At 37.0% G+C, this 24219-nt stretch overlaps 1 protein-coding gene across 2 annotated transcripts in view; it reads left to right on the top strand.

The window, feature by feature from the left end:
• Positions 1–148: 148 nt before the first annotated feature.
• KDM1B (lysine demethylase 1B) overlaps positions 149–24219 on the top strand; it is a 46920-nt gene continuing 22849 nt past the window's right edge. For both annotated transcript variants that reach the window (XM_039866472.1, XM_039866471.1), the window contains exons 1-10: positions 149–306; positions 616–659; positions 3923–4022; positions 4860–4987; positions 6047–6136; positions 6658–6769; positions 9061–9177; positions 16718–16756; positions 19904–20108; positions 21710–21894. In XM_039866472.1, coding sequence (XP_039722406.1) covers positions 3936–4022; positions 4860–4987; positions 6047–6136; positions 6658–6769; positions 9061–9177; positions 16718–16756; positions 19904–20108; positions 21710–21894 — 963 coding nt within the window. In that variant the 5' untranslated portion in view covers positions 149–306; positions 616–659; positions 3923–3935. The remainder of the gene's footprint in view (positions 307–615; positions 660–3922; positions 4023–4859; positions 4988–6046; positions 6137–6657; positions 6770–9060; positions 9178–16717; positions 16757–19903; positions 20109–21709; positions 21895–24219) is intronic.

The following is a 24219-nucleotide window of genomic DNA, read 5'->3' as shown; positions in this document are numbered from 1 at the left end:
CCCCGGCGCCCACAGCCCGCTCCCTCCCCACACGCTCTGGCTGGCGCAGCGGCGGAAATGGCTAAGGCGGGGCGAGCGCGGCGGCAAAGCCGAAGGCGGGGACCCTACTCCTCCCTGCTCCCGCCGGCTCCTCCCACCCCGGGTCACGCCGTCACAGGGGCGGAAGCGGCGGCAGCGGCGGCGGCGGCGGCCGAGCGAGGGCTGCATCTCGCGGCGCAGATCCTTCAGTCTTGTGCGCGTGGCGCGCAGCTCCGGAGAGGCGCCCGCAGCCCGGGGCGGCGCGCACAGTCTCACACGCGCTCCGAGGTGGGGCGCACGCGGCTCCGGGGGCGGGCGTGGGAGCGGCGGTGGATTTCGGGTGACAGCTATGCACAAAGCAGCTTGGCTGGGGTGCAAGCCCTCCTCCTGTGCAGCGCCCCTCGCCCGGGTGGGAGGTGAACGGATGCTCTAGGGGCTGATACCTCACCCCGATTGGAAGCGGGATGCGGGGTAGAGAGCCCTGTCTGAGGAAGAGGAATTCTCCGGCTGGGGTATTGCGGCGACGGGGTTCTCCAATTCGTCGTGGTGTTGCGGGTCTCTCCTAACCCCCTACCATGTTTTTTCTTTTCTGCACAGCGGTGCCTTCTCCCCGCGACTCCTTGCACCTCTTCAGCGCTCAGGTGAGCCCCAGAGGCTGTTGCTTCTCCGACTTCGGAGAACAAACGAGAAAGCTTTTCGGAAAGCGAGGCGGCTGCAGCTGGCACAGGGAATGTTGGGGTTCCCTCCTGGGGACTATTATAGCCCTGTCACTTGGGAGTTGTGTGGTCTTCGTCAGAGAAAACCCACAGTCGGAGTAGGAACTCCCTAGCTTATTATTCCCAGCGAGAGTGTGGCGGCGAGGAGCCGGCACTGCGTTGCAGGTGTGGTAATGCTCCAGCACGGCCACCACGCGTTGAGATACGATCGGCATTGCCAGGTTGCTGGGGTAACTCCTCTGGGACTGGGGACCCAAAGGGGGCGGCCCGATGACGGTAGCTGTTAGTCAACAGCCTGCCAGCTGGCAGATGGCAGGTGAAACAGGAAGGAAGTGGCAGGCCCAGCTGTAGAAAGTTGGGGTTCGGTGATTTGGAACCTAGCCAGATAGAGGCCTAGGCTTCCCTTGGGTGAGCGTGCAAGAGTCCATAGAACAGTCCATTTGGGGAGATCCATCACTCCACATACACACACATAACTCCAGGCTTTTTCTTTTTCTTAATCTATTGTAGTGGAAGATAGGCAAGTGAGAAGGAAGGTTTCTTCAGGAGGTACATGAGAAAATGACCATCAATAATTAATTGTCTTCCAGGCAGGGAAAGTAATCAAAGTATTCCGGCAGTTGAACGGGATCTATATTTTGGAAAATTTGATTAGTGTGGGTGCAGTAAGGTGCTAGTCCTTCCTTATTTTAAATGGCCCAAAGGGAAATTCCTGTTTCTGTTTAAATAAGTTTCTAGGAGTTAGTCTTATTTTTAGAAATTATGCTGATGCCACTATAAATTTTTATTCCAACCTGGAGTCATTTCGATTCATATTTTTATGAACATTTTTTAAAAACTTTTTGAATAAGCTACTTCAGAAAATTCTGGGAATTATTAAAATAGAAATCTAGATATGGATATATCCATTTATATGTTTACTTATATATTTTTTGATTACATTAAAAGAAAGCCAAAGCTAGGAATTTAAAATTAAGAACTATGCTTATAAAATTATATAGATCATAAAACAAATTGATTATATTTAATATTAGGTGTGTTTGTTAATTTGAAAAACCAGATGGGAAAGCACTTTCAGTATACTAATTTGTTTTAATGACACTTTTAATCAGTATTTCTAAGATTATACTTAAAAGCACAAAAACTACAGCCCTTCCAACTTTACTTAAAATTTTTCCTTCCATTTTAAGAACTAAGAACCTAGCAACAGTGAAAATACAGAAATTACAGAAAGTTTCAAAAAAGGATGAGGGTACATAACTGTTAATTGTACAATTAAAAGTGGAAATGCACTACCCTAAAAATCATGTTTTTTCCCCGACAACAGATTTAATAATAGCTTTTATAGCTAATGTTTTCATTTCCTCTTAATTATTTCTTGATTTACATCATTATTGCAATTAAATCCATACTTTCCAGTATACAGTTGGACCTAAATGTTGGGTGAAAAATTTCCAGAAATTATGCTTTTTCTTGTGAATGCTTGCATTCCTAGATGACAGGGTCAAATGTTGCATGAATCTAGGCTGATAACCCCACATTAGACTCAGATGTTATTGCTGCAATACTTAACATATACTGTACATTCACAAATACTATTTTTACATATACCTTAATTGTAATCATTTTGTGATTAACATGAGATATATATTTTATATAAAGAGATTTGTTAGATTGGACAGCCTTTTGGAAATACAAATGTGATCCAAAAAGCCTTCTTTAGGTTTAAAAATGATAGGTAGGCAGTAGTACTTTTAACATTATTAATGTTTATCCAGCAGTATCAGGAGTGCTGTAGAACTAAATGGCAATTTATTTAATCCTTAAAGAACTATAATGCATTTCAGAATATATATAGAATTTAAGTGTTCACAACTAGGATAATGGTTTTTGAGAAAATGAAGAGTAGTGAAAGAAAAATCAACATTGGTGTCAAGATTTCTCACAGTTGATGTAGCTGGCAAACTGAAAGTTTTCATGCACGATGTTAATTCTCCATGAAAAATGTTCTTACAAGTATTAGTAGAACTCACAGATAGGAAACAATGGGATTACAAGCCCCTCAAAAAGCTTTTTTCCAAGATGAAGATTACATACAGGCATACCTCATTTTATTGCGCTTCATTTTATTGCGATTCACAGGTGTTGCATTTTTTTTTTTTTGCTAATTGTAGGCAATATCTCCACCAGAAAAAGATTACAACTCACTTTATTGCAATAGTTGTTTCATTACAGTGGTCTGGAACCAAACCCACAATATCTCTGAGGTATGCCTGTATGTGGAATTTGTATCTTAGGATAACACTTTTCCACTTTCAAATTCCTTATCCATAGGTATGCCTTATTTATTTTCTGTGCTATTTTGTGTGAGTGTGTAAGTATGTAGTAAATACAATGGATTGGGTAAAGAGATGTGTGATAATTGTAAAATCCATGTATTTTTGAGTATTTACTTCTAAGCATTTTCATTCCTTATCTAACTTAATTAAAAAATTTGATAACTCAGTCTTTCATGGTTCCCATGCATTATTTTCCCTGTAGACTTTGGTTCTTAATGTTTGTTTAACCATGCTGTTATTGGTCTAGTTTAAGAAATCACAAAATTTTTCCAGCATTAACTGTGTCACTCAGATTCCTATATTTGGTAGTGACTAGAAGGTGTGCCTGACATTTATTTGTTGGGTTTTACTGAGAAAAGAGAATGAGTTTTCTTTTTAAGTATAGTAGGTCAAAATTGAGGAACTACTAGGAAGACACAGTAAGATGGAGAGAAAGACAAAAACTAGGTGATTTTACTCATTGAATTTTTCAAACAGTAATGTAATTTGTTTATTGGTCATTCATGTGTTTTTTTTTTAATATATATTTTTAAATGTACATACTACTAATGGATAACATTTTTTGAGTACTTATAATATGCCAGGCCTTGTGCTTTAAATGGGTTATTTTACTTAATCTTCATACCAGTGCTATGGTAGACTCTTGCTATGTCCATTTTATATATAAGAACATTGAGGTCTTAGGTTAAGTAACTTGAAAGCAATAGCTTCACACTCAGGCAGACTAACTGCAGAGCATATACTATTACCTACGAAAACTGCCTAAGAACTTTGCTCCGGAGTGTTGAAAGTATTAGCTAATGCTAATATTTAACCATTTATCTATCTATCTATCTATTTATTTTGCAGATTTTCTGTTACAATGGCAACCCCACGGGGGAGAACAAAGAAAAAAGCGTCTTTTGATCATTCTCCAGATAGCCTTCCTTTGAGGAGTTCCGGTAGGCAGGTATTACTCATTTGTTCATTTGGTGCATCTGTTTTGAGCACAGAGAATTAGTCTGATTGAGACTGAAGAATTGGAAAAGAAAAGATATAATTTCAGTCTTCAAGAAACTTGTAGTCTAGTTGAGAAATTCACCCTATGACAATCACAGTACAAAGTGATAAAGTGATAGAATATAGAAAAAAGCATACTGGCAGAGGGAACTCCAAAGATAAGGGTGTAGAGTGTGAATCAACATGGGGTGTTCAGAGATTCGCAGCTGTGTGGTTGCCTCCAGGATGTGAGCTGGGGCCAGATGATGCTTGGCTTGCTGTCATTCATAGGTATTTAGACTTCAACTTGTAGTTGGTTGGCTGCTGTAGTTGATAGGTTACTTGTTGTCATCTTTCGTATGGCTTTTTTTCCCCTAAAGAAAACTCCTGAATGATGTAATTCTTTTTCTAGAATTGTTCTAGTTTTTTTTTTGTTTTTGTTTTTGTTTTTTTTTTAAGCTGCAATACTGTGAGGGTATAACTACTTTAAGTAAAAAAAAAAAAAAATTCCTAAGTTGAGAGTGGCTTTTATTTTGACTGATAAAGCTTTTTGCTAAAAAAGGCCCACATGCATTTTAGTTCTTAGAGACTTGTCGTTAAAGTGCTGGTTCTATATTTGTAGCAAGTTAGTGAATTACTTGCATAGTACAGTCTCAAGGAAATTGCTATATTGTCAGCTTCCAGGATGTTGTTGATCTTCAAGTTTAGAACTCCTCCTAACATGGAGTTCATTTCAGTAGTAAACCTTCCACTACATTTGCCCTTGACTATTCTGGTCAAATCTTAACCTCTGCTGGTTCTTCCTCAGGCAAAGAAAAAAGCAACGGAGATGACAGATGAGGATGAAGATGGTGGGTCAGAGAAGAAGTACAGGAAATGTGAAAAAGCAGGCTGTACAGCAACGTGCCCTGTGTGCTTTGCAAGTACTTCTGAAAGGTCTGTTTAGATAGCATGTCTTGGCCTCACATTCCTGCCTGTGAGAGTGTTGTCGGAACATCATCCTCAAAGATAATTTTCCTAAAGATATATATAGATACTGCAGGTCATCTAATAATAGAGACATTGCCTGTACATTCTGTACATAGCACATTCTTCTATACACTCCCCCTGGTAGACATAGCCAAATCAGCTCTGCACAGTAGCCGGTCAGTATCCTCAAATCCCACCAACCAGAGCTGTACATCTCCTGGAGATTGAGGGTGGGACAGGGTCAGGGATGGGAACACAGTAGAGAGAACTGTAGGGCTTCCTGTAGACCAGCAGGTGTTTACTTTTCCCAGACTTCTACCCTGTATAACATACCTCCTCTTCCAGTAGACATAAACAGGTCTCACTGAAACCATGAGGCTAATTGCACTTCTGCTATTTTTATTGGGCTGATGCAAGCATAACCTTCTACTTCCAGAGAAAATTCTTCAATGAAGGCTTAAGATTCAGTAAAAACTGGAACACAAATCTCATTTTTTAATCACAAAGAGTGGTGGCGTTAGTGTTCATGGTGGCATTAGATTTCACTCTTTAACTACATTATTGGCTGTTTGACAAGTTGTATTTGCCAGATTGCCTGTTCAAGGGTCAGATTCCAGCTGGCCAGATTCATTAACTGTTCAGTATTGGGCCAGATGTTATTACTAGAGACCACACTTCTCTCCTTCACATACATGCAGCTTGCAGCAAGCACAGTGACATTCCTTGTTTCATGTCTTAAAACCTTATCGTGACTCCTGGTAGTCTTGATAAAACTCCTAAGTCCCAGGCCCTTCTGATGTGCAACCAGCTGGGTTGAGTCCTCTGGTCTAAGTCCCTGTGTCCTCACTATGTATTATTACCTGTCAGTCATCCATTCTACTTCCATAGTTAATTGCTCCTGGTTGTTAGGATTTTAAGTGGAGATAATGCAAAGTAGACTCATAGGTTTTTTATACATATTTTTTTAAAAAACGAGAAGAAGAAATGTTACTAATTAACAAAGGTACATATTTTTGCTATTTTCAGATGTGCCAAGAATGGCTATACCTCCCGATGGTATCACCTCTCCTGTGGGGAGCATTTCTGTAATGAATGCTTTGACCATTACTACAGAAGGTTTGTTTGCTAATTGTTGGAGGTTTTTGTGGTAGAGAGCGTGGGAGTGGGGGCAGTGGAAGGGGTCAGATGGTTAAGGCTGAGTGCATAGGCTTACTGAGTTATTCCACTATTGCAACTGTGTTAGAACTTTGATGCTGTAGTTTGCTAGTTTGCATGTTTGCTAGTGTTCATGTTTCTGTGTGTGCACACTCAGGGTTCCAAAAATATCTGCTATGAGATAGTTATTCTTTTTAGTCTGCAAGTTCTGGAAAATCTAGGAGCAGCTTTGCTATTCTCCGACAGTACATAAGGGGACAGATGCCAAGGTTTGGGGGAAGATGTTGGCACCTGTAGGGAACTGGGTAGACAGTTTTAGCTATTTTAACTGATTGGAATGCACCATCCCTGACAGTCTGTTTTATGGATGCTGTAATAAGTTTTCCCTCCTTATAAAAGCCTTTTACGTAAGATTTGCTAACCTGCCTCCTGTTTTGAAAACCTGATTAGTTTATAGCTTGATGTATTTTTTTCTTTTTCAGCCATAAGGATGGATATGACAAATATACTACATGGAAAAAGATATGGACTAGCAATGGAAAAACTGAACCTAGTCCCAAAGCTTTCATGGCAGACCAGCAGCTCCCCTATTGGGTAAAAAGGATAATGCTTTATTGTTCTGTAAAGCATTTGTAGAACTAAAAGCAAGAGGAATGGATGAAAATACCAATTTTTAGGAAAATTTGCTTTTATTACATTTATTATTCTATGTCTGTTAAACCAAATCACATTTTTTATTTTTGTAGAAAACAGATAATTCAAGATAATATAAAGAAGAAACTAAAGACCACTAACTGGTGATAGTCAATGCTAAGCTTGGTACATATCTCTCATCTTATGTTCATATTTTTATGTGTATATTTAAACAATTTCATGCTTATATACAAATCTTAAGTAGGTTTAAAATTATACTTTGCATGTAATTTTTGGTAACTGTTAGTTTTTAATTTGATTTTATATTTTTTCACTTAGCCACTCTGAAAATAAATTCTAGTGATTACATATATTCGATAAAGATACCATCATTTAATAAATGATTTGCTCATTTTTTAATATCATAGGAAGATTCAAGTTTCTCTTGCACACTTAAAATTTTTTGTTGACGTTCACATAATATAAATTAACTATTTTAAAATATACAATTCAATGGGATTTAGTACATTTACAATGTAGTACAATCACTACCTCTAATTCCAAAGCATTGTCGTCATTCACAGAGTAAAACTTGTGTCTGTTAAGCAGTCACCTCTCATACTCCCTCCCCTCAGTCCCAGGAAACCACTAACCTGCTTTTTGTCTTGATGCATTTACCTATTTTGGAAGTCTATATAGAGGAATCATACAGTATGTAACCTTTCATGACTGGCTTCTTTCACTTAGTGTAATATTTTTGAGGTTCATCGATGTTTTTGAGGTTCATCTATGTTGCAGCATGTATTAATTCTTCTTTCCTTTTAACGGGCGACTAATATTCCATTGTATGAATTTGCCACATTTAATTTAGCCATTCATCTGTTGATGGACAGTTGTGTCACTCCACCTTTTAGTTATTACAAATTGAGTTGTTTTGAAAATTTGTATACAGATATTTATTTGAATACCTGTTTTCAATATATACCTAGGAATAAAATTGTTAGGTCACATTCTATGTTTAATTTTTGAGAGAGACTAGCAAACTATTTTATTTAGCTAACTGCTGCACCATCTTTCATTCCCATCAGCAATGTATAAGGGTTTAAATTTCTCCACATCATTACCAATTCTAGTTTTCCTTTTTTTTTTTTTGCTCTAGCTATTCTAGTGGATGCGAAGTGGTATCTCATTGTGGTTTTGATTTGCATTTCTCTGATGACTAATGGGTCTTTTCATGTGTTTGTTGGCCATTTATATATCTTTGAAGAAATATCTGTTCAAATCTTTGCTCATTTTTAAATTTTTTTTTTTTTTTTTGGTCTTATAGTTGGGTTATAAGAGTTCTTTTTGTATTTTGGATACTAAACCTTTATTAGATATATGATTTGCAAATATTTTTCCCTTTAAGTGGTCTTTTTACTTTGTGTCCTTTGATGCACAAAAGTTTCCAGTTTTGGTGAAGTTCAATTTATCCATTTTTTTGTTGTAGCTTGTGCTTTTAGTGTCATATCTAAGAATCTATTGCCAATTATGAAGTCATGAAGACTGACTCCTATGTTTTCTTCTAAGGGTTTTATCATTTTATCTCTTACATTAAGATGTTTGCTCCATCTTGAGTTAATTTTTGGATATGTGTGAAGTACGGATACAACTTTATTCTTTTGCTTATGGATATCTGCACGCTTTTTTAAAAATAATAAACTTGTTATTTTGGAATGATTTTAAATTTACAGAAAAAATACAAAGATAATACAGAGTTCCCATCAGTTTTTCCTAATGTTATTATCTAACACATCGTGATTATTTGTCAAACTAAAAAATTAACATTGGTACGGTACTAATAACTACATTTGAATTTCATCAGTTTTTTTGATTAGTGTCTTTTTACTCTACCAGAATCCTATCCAGGGTACCACACATTTCATTTAGTGTATATGTCCTTTGAGTAACTAACTAAATTTACCTCTGATTATTTCCTTAGATTAGAGCCGGAAAACCTTTCTGACAAGAGTAGTCAGATTCCCTTTGTACTTTCCTGGTGCCTGAGCTAGTATTGAGTCAGAAATTACCCTAATGGGGTAAAAGTGGATTATATGGCTGATAGTCATGCAAAGGGGAAAGAAAAAGTACTTAGAAGTACTAAAAGGTTGGTCAGATTATGTGGAGAAGATGCCAGAGTGAGTGATGGATGAGAGAGACACAGGCTCAAGATCAGCCAACTCATTGACCTTGACATGTTGCTTTCCATCTAGGTCCAGTGTACAAAACCTGATTGTAGAAAATGGAGGCAACTTACCAAGGAAATCCAGCTTACTCCACAGATAGCTAAGACCTACCGCTGTGGTATGAAACCAAATACTGCTGCTAAGGTATGATCTCTGTTGATTTTCCTTTTGAATTAATTGGTAGGTTAATTTAGTTGTCAGTAAATAGTAATGATGTATATTTTCCATTTATTTTATTTTGATCTTTGTATCAGAGTTGTATTGGTCCACATATAACAGAACTCTGACTACAATGGCTTAACCAATTAAGGATTTTAGTTTTCTCCTTTGAGCAGTTGGGAAATAGGCTGTCCAGGATTGGTGTTGTTGCTCAAGGAGGTCATAGTTTCTAGTTCCGCCAAAGATGGTTCAGCCACAGGATGGTTGCTACACCATCAACCATTGTGTCCAAATTCTAAGCAGTAAATATGTGAGAGGCAGAGGGCAAGAGGGGTGTGCCAGCTGAGTGTCTCCCACCTTATTGGAAAAATAGGAGCTTTCCTGGAAGTTCCAATGATAGATTTCTATTTATATTTTGTTGGCTAGAACAGGATCATGCAGTAACTTTAAACAACAGTAAATACAAAGGAAGAAAATATTTTATAACGGAGCATGTTGCAATATCAGACAAAACCAGGAGGAAGGGATGACCGGATATGTTTGGGCAATTAAGAATCTGCCATAGTTAGTATAATGTGCCTCTTGTGACATTTGGCAATTACTTAGTGTTTAAAATGTGTAATTTCTTTTAATATGTTAAAGCATTAATCTACACATGTCCCTATTTCCTTCAGTACATTAAAGAATGTTAGGAGTCATTGTAATCTCAGGAATAAAATACTTTCTTAAAATTTGAGATGTAATTCACATACCATAAAATTCACCCTTTGAAAATGTACAATCAATGCTTTATGGTATATTCACAAAGATATGCAATCATCGCTGGCAAAATGTTTTCTTAGTTCAAATATTTCCCTTTTTAAAGAATAATGAAAAGTTTCATAAAGTTTATGATCAAGTTTTTTAAAACCTGAGATTTAAGATATAGATATTATTAAAGCAACTCATAATTATTATAAACATATTTGGAAGATTTTGCTAAGTGAAATGATGAGAAAAAGGGTATGAACATTTAGGAACTATATTGTTCATTTTAAATTTTACATAAGTATGACATGAATATAATCTCAGGGTTTAAAAAAAGTAAATCGAATATATATATATGTATATATAAATATATACACACACATAATATACAGATAAAAAGTGAAAGTCTTCCTTAACCATTTCCTCCTTCCCACCCTAATAGGTAAGCACGCATAGAGATTTATTATACTAAAACTTTTTTATGCATTTGATTACATATTTCTGGTAGGCAAGTTTTTTCAGTCTCTTGATACAGATTTCTAAACTACTTTTTAAAGGTTTAAAGATTTATTGTGCAGAGTGATCATTTTACTTTACCTGCATTGAATGGTGGTATTTTTAATAGATGTAAAATTGCATCTTGTTTTTTTATTGAGGTACACGTACATACTATAATTATATGTACAGATCTTAAATGAATTTCACTGAGTTTGGATGTAACTAATACCCCAAGTAAGATACACATTATTTACTCTAAAAATTCTGTTTATTTCCTTCCCTCCCACCAGAGGCAATCACAGTTCTGATTTCTATGCCCTAAGCAGAGTTTTGCTTACTCTTAAATTTCATAAAAATGAATTAGCCAATATATACTCTTTTGTGTTTGGTTTCTTTCACTGAGTAAAATTATTTTAGAAGTTTATCTGTGGTGTTGCATAGATCAATAGCTTTTACCTTTTGTTTCTGAGTAGTATTCCATTATGTGGGTATACCACAATTTGTTTAACCATTCTCCTGTTGAAAGGCATTTATGGTGTTTTCAGTTTTTTGTTATTATAAATAAAACTAGTGAATATTCTGTGCAAGTGTTTTTGTGGACCCGTGTTTGTTTCTTAAAGGTAAATACATAGGAGTGGAATTGCTCGGTCATATGGTAAATTTATACTTAAGAAACTGCTAAATAGTTTTTCATGGTTGTATCATGTTACAACATTTGGTGGTGGTACTCTTTTTTTAAAATTTTAGCTATTCTAGTGGGTATGTACTGGTATGTCATTGTGTTTTTAATTTTCATTTCCCTAATGACTAGTGATGTCGAGCATCCTTTCATATGTTTATTGGTCATTCATACTTTGTCTTTAGAGAAACATCTGTTCAAATCTTTTTTAAAAATTGGGTTTGTTTTATCTTTACTATGTAATCTGGATATGAGATATGATCTTGAAGATTTTTTTCCCAGTCTTTGTCTTACCCTTTCATTTTCTGAATAGTGTTTCGATGAGCATTTTCTACTTTTGAAGCCTAGTTTATCCATTATAACTTTTTGTACTTTTTACGAGAAATCGCTGACTACTTAGCTTACACAGATAGTCTTCTGTGTTCTCTTTGAGGAGCTTTATAGTTTTAGCTTTTACTAATCTATTTCATGTTAATTTTTGGTTTTGATGTGAGGTATAAGCCATGATTCCATTTTTTTATTATAAATATTTAAATGTTCACTACCATTTGCTGAAAAGACTGTCTTTTTTCCCCACTGAATTATCTTGGCTCAGCTGTCAAAAATTCAGTTGGCCATGCACATTGGTCTGTTTCTGGACTCTATTCCATTGATGTCTTGGTTTATTCTTAATTCAGTACTCTGTTGTTTTGATTATTGTATTTATATAAGTTGTCTTAAAATCAGGTAGTGCAAATTCTTCTGACTTTTTCATTTTCAAGACTGCTTTGGCTATTCTAGGTCATTTACATTACCATATGAATTTTATTATCAGCATGTAAATTTCTACAAAAAAGCCCCTGTAATGCATTGAATCTATAGATAATCCTTACATTTTTCTGTCTTCTAATCGAGGGGCAGCAAACTATGGGCCAAATCTGGCCCCCTGCCTGTTTTAAAATAAGGTTTTATACATTCATTGTGTATTATCTGTGGCTGCTTTCATGCTGCAGTGGCAGAATGGTTGTGACAGAGACCATATGATCCACAGAAGCTAAAATAATTACTATCTGGCTCTTTATAGAAAACATTTCCCAATCCCTGTTCTGACCGATAAGTGTGGTATATCTCTCCTTGTTGAGTTCATTTATTAAATTTCAGAATCATTTTGTAGATTCCTTTGGGTTTTCTATAATCACATCAATTGTGAATAAAGACTGTTTTGCTTTTTTAATAACTAAGTCTTTTTGCTCTTTTTCTTGTCTTATTACATTGGTCAGGATGGGACTACCAGGACAGTGTTGAATAAAATTTGGAGAGCAGACATCCTTGCCTTGTTCCTGACCATAGCAGAAATGTGTTCAGTATTTTATTATTATGTGTGATGTTGACTGTAGCTTTTCATAGATGCCTTTTATTGGATTGAAGAAATTCTTTTCTATTCCTAGTTTGCTGAGAACTTTTTATTATGAATGGATGTTGGGTTTTGTCAAATATTTTTTTCTTTTTTCTTCATCTTTTATGATGATCATATGGCTTTTCTTCTTTAATTTGTTAGTGTGGTGAGTTACACTGATTCTGGAATGTTGAAACAACCTTGGCATTCCAGAAAAAAAAACTCACTTGTTCTTAATGTATTATCTTTTTAATGAATTGTTGGATTCAGTTTGCTAATAATATTTTGCTAAAGAGTTTTACATCTGTGTTCATGATGAATACTGTCATTTTATTTTCTTGTAATGTTCTTATCAGATTCTGCTGTCCCTGAGTTATGCTGGCTCCATAAAATGAATTCAGAAATATATCTTTCTTCTCTATTTTGTTAAAGAGTTTGAGTAAGGTTGATATTATTTCTTCTTTAGTATTTGATACAATTCACTAGTGAAGTCATTTGGGTTTTTTTTGTGTGTGTGTGAGAAGTTTTGAAATTACAAATTCAACTTCTTTAACAGATACATGGCTATTCAGATGATTTATTCTACCAGTTTTAGAAAGCTGTGTTTTTCAAGAAATTTGTTATCTAATTGTCAAATTTGTTAAAGTTGTTTGCTGTGTTGCCTTATTCTTTTAATGTTGGTGAGATCTATGGTGATATCCTTGTTTTATTTTTGATGTCAGTAATTCGAGAGTGAAGGGTAGAAAGCACAGATCTAATTCCAAGAAACCAGGGTCTTGGAATTAACAAGTCTTCTTCTAAAACCTTTCATTTTAGGCCTGAATTGATTCTCGAGCTCAATCTTCAGAGTAGAAGTCCCCTCTGAAGGACAGAGGAAAATATAATGGGTAGGGCTGACACTGGGGGAGGCAGGGGGGTGCAGGGAGGTGCTGGGGGCAGGTGTGTGGGGGGTGTGCTTAATTTATTTTCCAGGCTGAGTGGGTCTGCTGATAGGAACTAGGTTTTGAGTAGTGAAGGTACATGAGTTTGTGAGGCAAAGGGGAGCATGTCCAGCTAGCCGAAACTTGTCATGACTACACTGAACTTGACTAGCACTTGTACCCCAGATTATTTCTCAAGTTAAAAGTAGACTCGGTGGCATTTAATTATAATATAAAGTCAAGTTCAGCCAAGAGCATTCGAAAATATTGGGCCTTTTCACTCAATGTATTTCTGCAAAGTTTCTAAACAGTCATTCTAAATAATTAAAAAATATTTTGGATGACTTGCATATTGTTATGTTACTAAATATTAGGTGTGATTTTACATAAAAAGTTTATATTAGAATCATTTTTTTACTGTGCTTCGACTAGCTTTGGTTTAACTATCATTTGGAGTTATTCATAATCTCTCTTACCTGCTGACAGTGGAGGTATCTCTACTAATTGTTCAAATTTTCCTTGTCTTTTTTTTATTTAACTTGATTTGTCTTTGGGTGGTAGTTGTCCTTTTCAGTTTTTTCAATTTAAGTAGTTTTTGAAAAGTCTTAAGGTTTTCTTTAGCATGAGTTCATTTTTAGCCAAATGATATGTATTCATCACTGAAAAATTTAAGCAAGATAGAAAAGAACAAAGATGATAGCAGAAAAGAGTTCATGCAGTTGTCATCATGAAGTAACTATCAGTAAATGAGATCCACTTAAGAGTATTCTTGTTTATATATATATACACGGAGAAGGCCTGGTATATAAATAACTTCATATTAAGACATGGTACTATACATGCTGGTTTAATACAACAAAAATTTAAATCAGAAAAAGAAGCCAACGTGAAATAAATTGCTGAACATAGATTAATTATTTTTATGTCTCTAGAAAGAGTAATTTCTAAAAACTCCCTAAAAGATTAAGAAAACATGATGAAAATGTTAAGATGTCGGAATCATTGTTTTTTAATTGCATGTTTCAACTTTAGGTATTGACACCTTGCTGTGAAAATGGAAAAAGTAAATTACAGTAAATTACTTCAGCCCATCTTCCCTTTTCCTCTCTCCCAATTTGTGTTAGTTTTGTCATTTTGTTTTTTAGTTTAATTTACTCTGTTGGAGTAAATGTCGTGTCATTTATTTTCTGTAAACATAGTTCCTCCGTTGCTCACACTTCTATTTCTTTACATGGGTTTACTGCTCCCCACAGTTTCTCTTACCACAGTTCCTTCTATCCCAAGTTGTTTATTTTGATTCATCACATGGTTGGATGTATTTTAACATCTTGAGCTTTTTCCCCTCCCCCAGAGGACTCAGAGGTGTCAGATTCTTTAAGCTTTTGAAAACAATTGCATTTCTCCCCTCTCAACTGCCTTAAAGTTGAAGTCTTCATGGTCTTCTTAAATTCCAGCTTCTCAGTACTGTATCATGTTTTACATCTCTTCCCCACCTGGGCCAAGAATTTCTTTGAGACGCTGCGGCTGCAGTCTCAGTTGATAACTATCTATAGCCTGAACTCTTGAAATATTTATTTAAATGGTGTTTATCGATCCAGAGTCCCTTTAGTTTTCAGCTTGATATTCTGTCAAGGACAAAGTCTGAAAAGGTTTATTTGAAAACGACATTGAAAAGAATGGTATCAAAATATTCACACTGTTTTGGAGCTTGCTTTTGTCATTAATATATCTTAAAGATGCTTCCATCTCAGGACCTAATGATCTCTTTCTCTTTAAAAACGATATAATAAATAGTCCACTGAATGGATGTATCTTGATGAATTTAGTGCAACTGAGAGCATTTAGGTGACTTTTAAATGTTTACCATTAAGGACAGTGCTGCAGTGATAGCTTTATATCTATGCCATTTTTCAGTATATGTATAGGATCAAATCCTAGAAATGAAATTTCTACATCAAAGAGAATATACAATTGTTTTAATATGAAGTAATTCTTAGACACAAAAGAGAATTTATAATTTGTGTGTAAGGAATAAAGAAAGCAAACAGTACCCAGCACCCAGTTTTAGAAACAGGAATTGCCAGTGCCTTTGTCATCCCTTGCATGCCCCTCAGTAGCTTATCTTCCCTCCCCTGCAAAAGATAAACAGTATTTCAAATTTTGTACTTATTCCTCTGCCTTTCGTTACAGAGTTAGTACACATTTTCCAAACCCTGAACATGTGAAGTTTCGCATAGTTCTTGTACTGGTTATAAATTATATCACATTGTTTGTATTCTTATGCAGCTTGCTCCTTTCCCTCAACATGGAGGTTTTTCACATGAATTTGTGTTGTTGCCTAAAACTCTGGTCCATTAATTTTCCCTGCTGTGTAATATTGCATTGTATGATTTCCCTGCTGTGTAGTATTGCATCGTGCGAATCTACCACAATGTATCTATTCTGCTTATGGACATGAGGGTTGTTTCTAGTATGCATGCCTCTCCCAGTGCACACATGCAGGAGTTGCTCTAGGACAAGCGTCAGGTTTGCTAGGCCATATGGTATGCCAGTCCTCCGTTTCTTTAGGCAACTTTTTAATTGATTTATAACTTTCAAACACAATTCTCAATTTTCACAAAGTCCTTGTTTATCCAGCTCCTGATAAATCGAACACTTACCAGCCCCTCAGAAAATCCCTGGCACCCCCTTTCACTCAGTCTCCATCCCTTACTCCCCCACTTAACTATTCTGACTTAAAACATTACGGATGTTTGCTTCCTTTGGAACTTTGTGTAAATGGAATCATACAGTGTGTTTTCTTTTGAATCTGGCTGCATTCTGTCACTGTCGTGTCTGTGAGGTTCATCCGCATTGTAGTATATGGTCATAGTTCGTTCTCATTGCCACAATCAGGGCCGAGTGGGCCCTGATTTGAATAAAATAGTTTATTTATCCATTCTACCCTTGGTGGACCTCTGGGTTGTGTTTTGCTTTTTTCTATTACAAATAATTCTCCTTTGAACATTTTCTAAAACTTCTGTTGGTGCACATGTACGGGGTCTCTCTAGAAAATATAAAAAATGGTTAGAATTGCTGGACAAACGGTATGTGTGTCTTAAGTCATATAAAGTTGTGCCAAGTTACAGTGCATTTAAATTTTCGTATTTTGTCAGATTGCTCTCCAGAGTCGTCATTTCTTTAGATTTCCACCCAGGACATTCTTGTGAGAGAGCACCCTTCCCCTCATGCTCAGTCATGCAGTGTTTTATCACACTTTTTTCTTTGCCAGTATAAATAAACTTAACACTTGGCTTTCCTTTGCAGCCCGAGACCTCAGATCATTGTTCCCTCCCAGAGGATCTAGTGAGTATTTCTGCATGTTCTGGATTGAATTTCTTTGTACCTTAAAGGATAAGTACTCTACGTAAATGACTTAACAGCTTTGTGAGTTTCTATCTCTTTGGTTGCCAATCAGAGGCTTTTTATGCTAACATGATAACAATGTGAAAATGCGAGCAACAGTGGTATTTTCAACTTAGAAGAAAAGTAAAGTTGTATTGCTTTTACATAAAAAGGAAATAAAAAGGAAGAAACTGCTACCTTGCCTTACTGTAAGGACAGATTGGTTATACTTGTTTTTCATGGGTAACTTTATGACCTTATCTCCACTTGAATCCTTTTAAGAAAAGAACAAGAAGCCCATAATTGAGGCCCAGATTAAGCTGCGAGATTGTTCTTGTGTATTTTGACTTTGGTGTGACTGCTTTGACCTGTCCTTAGTATGGAAGGGAAAGTAGTATTTCCAGCTGGCAAATCCTCGTCACATTTCATTTGTCTTGTGAAACTTTGCTACCTGAGCTGGCAAACTCCATGGACTATATAACCAAATCCAATGGCTGTTTCAGAAAAATGGCTTTTGAAAATTCTGAGTTCCTAAAATTTTGAGATTCTCACTTATTCTGCATTTTAGTGATTTAAGATTATTAACTTGCAGTTTTTCTAGATATCTGGAACTCAGAGACTGTGACTGATTTTTAGGCAAAGGGAGACATCTAGCAAGTCTACTTTAAATTTATATGAGACACACATACATATATTTTTAATAATTATTTGTACCCTCAAACATTTCCTTAGTAAAGCAGTGGCCCAAACAATCTCTGGATTTAAGGTAGACAGGACGAGATAATACAAGGAAAGAAAAAACAACTTCACATACTGTTAAAATACTCTATGAATCTGTCCCCTAATGTTCAGACCGTTTTGCACGTAGAAGAATTTGAACTTTAGAACAGAAGCCATATTCTTGGGATATAAGAACTTTAAAAAGTTTGGAAGAGTCCCCGCATGTTCATCTGCCAATTATTTATTTTTGCATTCGTGTAAGAGAGACTCAGGAGCAGGTTTAGAGCCATGTCACCTACCTCACCCCTTTTCTATTTCTGTGGATTCTAGGTTCACTTTTAAAGCAGCTTCTGAACTTTGCCTGTATTAGTTTCCTAATAAATTATCACAAACTGGGTAGCTTAAAACAACAGAAGATTATTGTCTTATCATTCCAGAGGCTATAAGTCCAAAATTAAGCCATTAGCAGGCTGTGCCCCACCCCCTCAAAGGCTCTAGGGGAAGATCTTTCCTGCCTCTTCCAGCTTCTGATGTTGCCAGCAATCCTTGGCATCCCTTGGCTTATAGATGTATCACTCCAATCTCTGCCTCCGTTATCACATGACCCTCTTCCTATGTGTCTCCTCTGGCTCTGTGTCTCTCCTTCTCTCATAAGAACACTACCCATAGCGAATTTAGGGCTCACTCTACTCCAGTGTAACTAATGACATCTGCAAAGACCTTGTTTCCAAAAAAAGTCACATTCTGAGGTTCTGCGTGGACGTGAATTTGGGGGTTGGTATTTCATTAACTGTAATAATAGACTCACTACATCAAGTACAATTTCTTCAGTGGTATGTGTATTCAAGGTGAGAGGGGGATTTTTGAGGCATATGGACAAATTTATAGCCAGGTTTCCAGTAATGGTGAGTGTGTTGAGAGACCACACTTGGAATAGCAAGATCAAGTGCTAGTTTATTAGTCAGTTTGAATTTTTCTCATTCTAGTACACAGGCTGGTTGGAGCACCCTCAGGTGGGTTTCTAGGGGTAAGGAAAAACTGGGAAGAGGTAATAAGATGGCAAGATCTCGTCTAAGTTCTGACTCAATTTACCAACATAGCTGCAAGAGCCAGGAAGTAGAAGGTAATGGAAGAGCTTGAGTTCTTAAGGCACCTACATTCTGCCCTCTGTGTGGTCCATTTGGAGTGTCAGGATCTGAACACCAGTTTACTCTCTCCTTGGGGCTGAGCTCAGATAAGGTGTCCACAGAGGTGGTACTGGTGGTTTGAGGAAGGAACTGAAGCTTCCCTTCGTTTTGGTACAGCACAAGCTGGTCAAGGGTAGCCAAACCTAAAACAAGCCTTGAGAACAAAAGATTACACACTGAAATGCTTTTGGGCCAGACAAGTAAAATGAATGTGTGAAGCAGCTGCAAGTAATTTATAGGGGGTGATGGGGCTTGTAGTAATCTGAAAAATGCTTGTCCCAGATTTGGACTCTGAAATCTGCAGGGCAAATAAAGTGAGTTTGCAGGGAGTTCACCCTGTAGACCTCGAGTTCACAAACCCCAGCTTGATGGCAAGTGGCATTTGCTGGGAGTCTGGATAACTAACATCAAAGGGACCCTGAGCTCAGGGTTCTCCTGTATCAGATTCTTAGACTTCTTGGAACATACATTCAAGATCACGTTTAGAAAAGGCTATCTAACATAGGATTTGTGGCAGTGTTGCTTTTTAAACCAAATTTTATTTTTATTGCAGTAGTTAGTCATCATGGGGATGCTTTAATCCAATGACTCCATATGTTCAGTCAACTCTGGAATATGATCATATATGTTAGGACCAAAAATAGCTTTTTTGGTCCACTTTCACATTTAGCATCTTATTTTGGTGGTTGTAGTATACTTTTTCCTCTGAAAGTTTTTTAGTAGCCTGTGGCAAAAAGCATTAATGTAATGCATGCCTACTAGTTAGAACTCTTTTTCTGCCCAGTTTTGCAATTTCAGTTATCTTCAGGTCCAAAGTAAAAAAGGGAGTGGATGATAAATGATTACTGAACAGAAGGAAGTTCGTCATGTCACACTTAAACATGTCGATGTAGTAGATGGAGGCAGCTTTAAGACCTGGATTCGGTGGGTTTTTGGAGGAGGGATTGGGGAATAGGGAGCGGCTATTGGCTATATATCTGAAAGAACTCTCTCTGCTTAGGAAACATGCTCTCCAGATATCGCCAGACACTTTTGTTTCTAAATCTGTGCAGAACTCTGGTGTAGGATTGTCGAGTGAGGGAAGGCAAAGTAGAAGGATTAAGGATGAATGCCTTGAAGAAAATCATCTGCACTTGGCTGAATCTGCATGTACATTTCTTGTCTGTCATTGTCCCTCTTTGTCTTGCTCTGTCCATTTCAGAGAGTGTCGGAAGTTTCCAACCACTGGTGGTACTCCATGCTCATTCTACCTCCTTTGCTGAAAGACAGTGTGGCAGCACCCCTGCTCTCTGCCTACTACCCTGACTGTGTTGGCATGAGCCCCTCCTGCACCAGCACAAACCGTGCAGCCAGTGACACCAGTCCCGGGAAGCTGGAACACTCCAGTGCGGTCCCGTCTGTGCTGGGTAAGAGCTGGTCTTGGTACCCCGTGTTTCCTCTTTTCCCTTGTTCATTTCCTGGAAACATTTGGGAGAGCCAAATGGAAAAGACTTTCTAAATGCGTGCAACATGTGATATAAAGCACCTCATTATTTCATGGATTTGGTTATGCTGTGGATCAGCCATATCATTTGCGTATATTGTGCAGTTAATTTTTTCCTCAGTAATTTGGAAAGACACTTGTCCAGGAATCATATCTATGGAATTTAATGAGTATTTATAAAGTTGGATAACTGTATAAGTTGATGATGATACATGCTGTAGCATACCGGAAGAAAGTTGTGACTATGTGAGCAGCCCTTCTTTTTTCTCTATGAGTCTTTCTGTTCCTAATTACGCCTTTGATAGTCTCAGGAAAATGATCCGCTCTTTGAAAAAATTCAAAACTTCAGTTCAGAGCAGGCATGCTGTTGACCATTTATTTTAAAGGGATCTTTAAAATACTACATGAGAATTCTTGGTGTGCAAGCAAGAATATTAGATCTCCTGCGTGCATAATAACAAACTTAATTTTTAATGGCGCAAATAGATTTTGACCTTGTGGCTGTATCTCACTCAAGGTTTTTATCTAATAACATTAAGCCCTCTAAAAACATAGCTGAGGTAGAAAATCAAAGCTGAAGTGAAAAATCCCATTGTTAGTGAAGGTGGAATGAAACCACTCAAACACCGTTAGTGGGGGTGTACATTTGTGAAGGATAATTTAGCAGCATGATTCGAAAACCTTAAAATAGATACCCTTTAACCTTAGGAGTTTATCCTAACTGAATTATCAAAGTAAATTCTCAAAAGTAAGTCCAAAGACTTATGTGCAAATAAATTTGTGTGGCATTGCTTATAATAGTAAATAATTGGATGAAGTTTAAATGCTCAGCAGTAGGGGAATGGTTAAATCATAAATAAGAAAATATATGTCCATCGAAGTCCTATTTAGTAACATGGAAAAATGTTCATGATGTCATACATTTTAAAAAGCAGGTTAGAAAATAGCATTTTTATAGCATTTTTGCTTTATAAAAAAGCTGTCTATTAATATTATCTGTTCATAGAAACAACATTGATAGACTATAAACTCCCACTCAAGCATTATTAGAAGTTAGTGATTGTTATTTACTTCTCCGAACCTATTGATCTTATAATCAGAAAAATTCCAATGGAAGTTACCTTTTAAATAGATTTCCAGGGGAAGTTGGTGTTCGGTAGGTACAGAGTTTCAGTCTTGCAAGACATCAAATTTCTGGAGCTCTGTTGTACAATGATGTGAATATATTTAACATTACTGAACTGTGCACTTAAACATGGTTAAGATGGTAGATTTTATGGTATGTGTTTTTTTAACACAATTACAACTTTAAAAAAAATTTCCGTATCATGGAAATTAAATTTGTGAAGAAAGAATGGAAGAAATATTTGTTTAGTTCATGCATGTTTTGCCTTACTGGATGGAGGAAGCAGAAATACTTGTGTAGGACAGACTGGTGTTTGTCAAGGCTGTCCTTTTTGGTTTGCTTCTGCTTAGAGTGGGAAGTTACAGCTTGTAGGATTTGCCCATTTGTGCTTCTGTCAGTTCCAGACATGAACCGGTACTTCCAGCCTTTCTACCAGCCCAACGAGTGTGGCAAAGCCCTGTGCGTGAGGCCAGATGTGATGGAGCTGGATGAGCTCTATGAGTTCCCAGAGTATTCTCGAGACCCCACCATGTACCTGGCTTTGAGGAACCTCATTCTGGCACTGTGGTACACTAACTGCAAGGTAAGGGGAGGGCATGTCTGTCAGTAGCATGTGGACAGAGACTTCTGTTCAAAGAGAGGAGCCGCTTTACCTGGGATGGAACCTTTCGTGCAGGTTTTCTCCACCTAGGCACTATCGACACTGTGGGTGGGTGTTCTTTGTCGTGGTGGAGGATGTCCTGTGCATCGTATGATGTTTAGTGGCATACCTGGCCTCTACCCACTAGATGCCAGTAGCACCCTCCACTTGTGACAGACAAAAATGTCTCCAGCTATTGCCAAATGGGGCCAAAGTGTCTCCTTCCTGAGAACTACCACTTTAGACAATTTGTCATCAGAATTCTTGAGTCTCTACTGAGTGAGTATAAGGTGCAAAGTTTGGTTCAAAGAGTTCCATTGGCAACACCAGGAGGAAAAAGTACAACACTGAAGACTGGATCATAAACTTCTTGAGGGCAAGATTCTTATTTACCTCCTTACCCTCAAACAACCAGGGCTTTGCTCCCTGTTCAGACTGAGTAAATGTTAGGGGCCTCACACAGCACCCTCCTTGAAAGGGGAGAAGATAAATTGTGGGTGGGAATATGAGCCTTTTTTTTTTTTTTAACAAAGCCTTTCCTGACCCTAGTGTTTTTCCGGTTTATTAAATTTTCTGCAATTATTTGAGTGACTGCTGAATGCAGAACAAGGCTGCCAAAGTAATCTTGATGAAAGAAAAATGTTTCACTGGATTAGACTCCAGTATGAGATGACCTAATTAAATGACGACTGTTAATGTCATGTATATGAGTTATACCCAGGTGAGTAGGCTGGGCAAGGTAGAATTAATTATTCATTTTCTCCCCAACAGGCTAAGTTAGGTGCTTAGTAAACATTTGCTGAACCGAACAAAATTGTGGTCAGAATTTCCTGTAAATAAGTTGTAAAGATAACACTTTTCAGAAACAGCCTTAGATTCATTTTTTTCTTCACATTTTTTTCTATTTGACTTTGAAATTTGACTTATACAGGGGAAGAACCTTACAGAAAAAAATCCTGAACTTGTCAGTCTAGATCCATTTTAAATTTTAATAAGAGAGTGTGTATTGTATATATTAAATACACTAATAGAGAAACACAGATGTTTGCTTTAAAAGAATCAAAGACTTTGAAATGATTTTTTTTAATTTCATAAATAACAAACTTTTTTATTTTCTGGAGCAATGCAAATCAATATTGAATATTGTATGTGTTATTTCTGGAATACTTAGGGTACATATTCATCTTCCTGTGTTTGAATGGGTTCTGGTGGAGCTCTGGGAGTTGTTGACAAGTAGACCCCCTTATACTTCCCATGCCTATTCTAACTTCATGACAGGCCAACGCTGTATTACTCTTGAATCTTTGAAATAGACCAAGGCCTTGCCAAAGCTGGACTGAGCAGAGAAAGGCAGTGTTGTCTTTTTTTTTATTCACGTTCCTAAATCGGTCCCCCTGTCTCTTACCATTAATGAGAATCCAGCTTTTCCTGCTACCAGTATACAGAACAGCCTGGGTTTCTGCAGTGGCCTTTGTTCTGTGGTTTATTGAGTCAGGAATATATTTGTGTTGTCTGCTCCCACACTCCCTGTGGTGGTCATTCTCAGCAAGGAGAAACTTGAAAGATACAAGTCACTGTATCTGCCTTTTGTCCCTTTCTTCTTTCCCTTTACCAGGCGAACCTCCTTTTGATCCTATTATAATCTTAATGATAAGTGATGGATTTGAATGACCCTGAGAGTTTCTTTTTATTATGATAAAATACAACACAAAATTTACCATTTTAACTATTCTAAAATGTACAGTTCAGGGGCATTAAGTACATATACAGTGTTGTTTAGCTATCACCACTATCTGTTTCTAGAAAATTTTCATTACCCCAGGGGAAACTCTACACCCATTGAGCAGTAACTCCCCAGTCCTCCCTTCCCCCCTGAGCAGCCACTAAAATCTACTTTCCATCTTTATAGATTTGCCCATTTTGAGCATTTCAAATAAATGAGATCATATAATGTGAGGCCTTCTATAATGAGCTTCTTCACTTAGTATAACGTTTTCAAGGTTAATCCATGTTGTAGCATTGATCAGTACTTCATTACTTTTAATGGCTGAATAATATTACATATGCGAGTAGACTATATTATGTTTATCCATTTATCCATTGATGAACATTGGATAATTTCCACCTTTTGGCTATTTGAATAATGCGGCTGTGAACATTTTGTTTAAACGATTGTTTTCAATTCCTTTGGGTTTGTACCTAGAAGCGAAATTGCTGGGTTATATGGTAATTCTCTGTTTAACTTTTTGAGGAACCAAGAGTTACTTT

This window comes from Pteropus medius, unplaced genomic scaffold, assembly GCF_902729225.1.
Source record: "Pteropus medius unplaced genomic scaffold, Ma_sr-lr_union100, whole genome shotgun sequence".
Taxonomy (NCBI): Eukaryota; Metazoa; Chordata; class Mammalia; order Chiroptera; family Pteropodidae; genus Pteropus; species Pteropus medius.
Note: the sequence above shows the minus strand (reverse complement) of the source record. Positions and strands in the feature narration are given on the sequence as shown.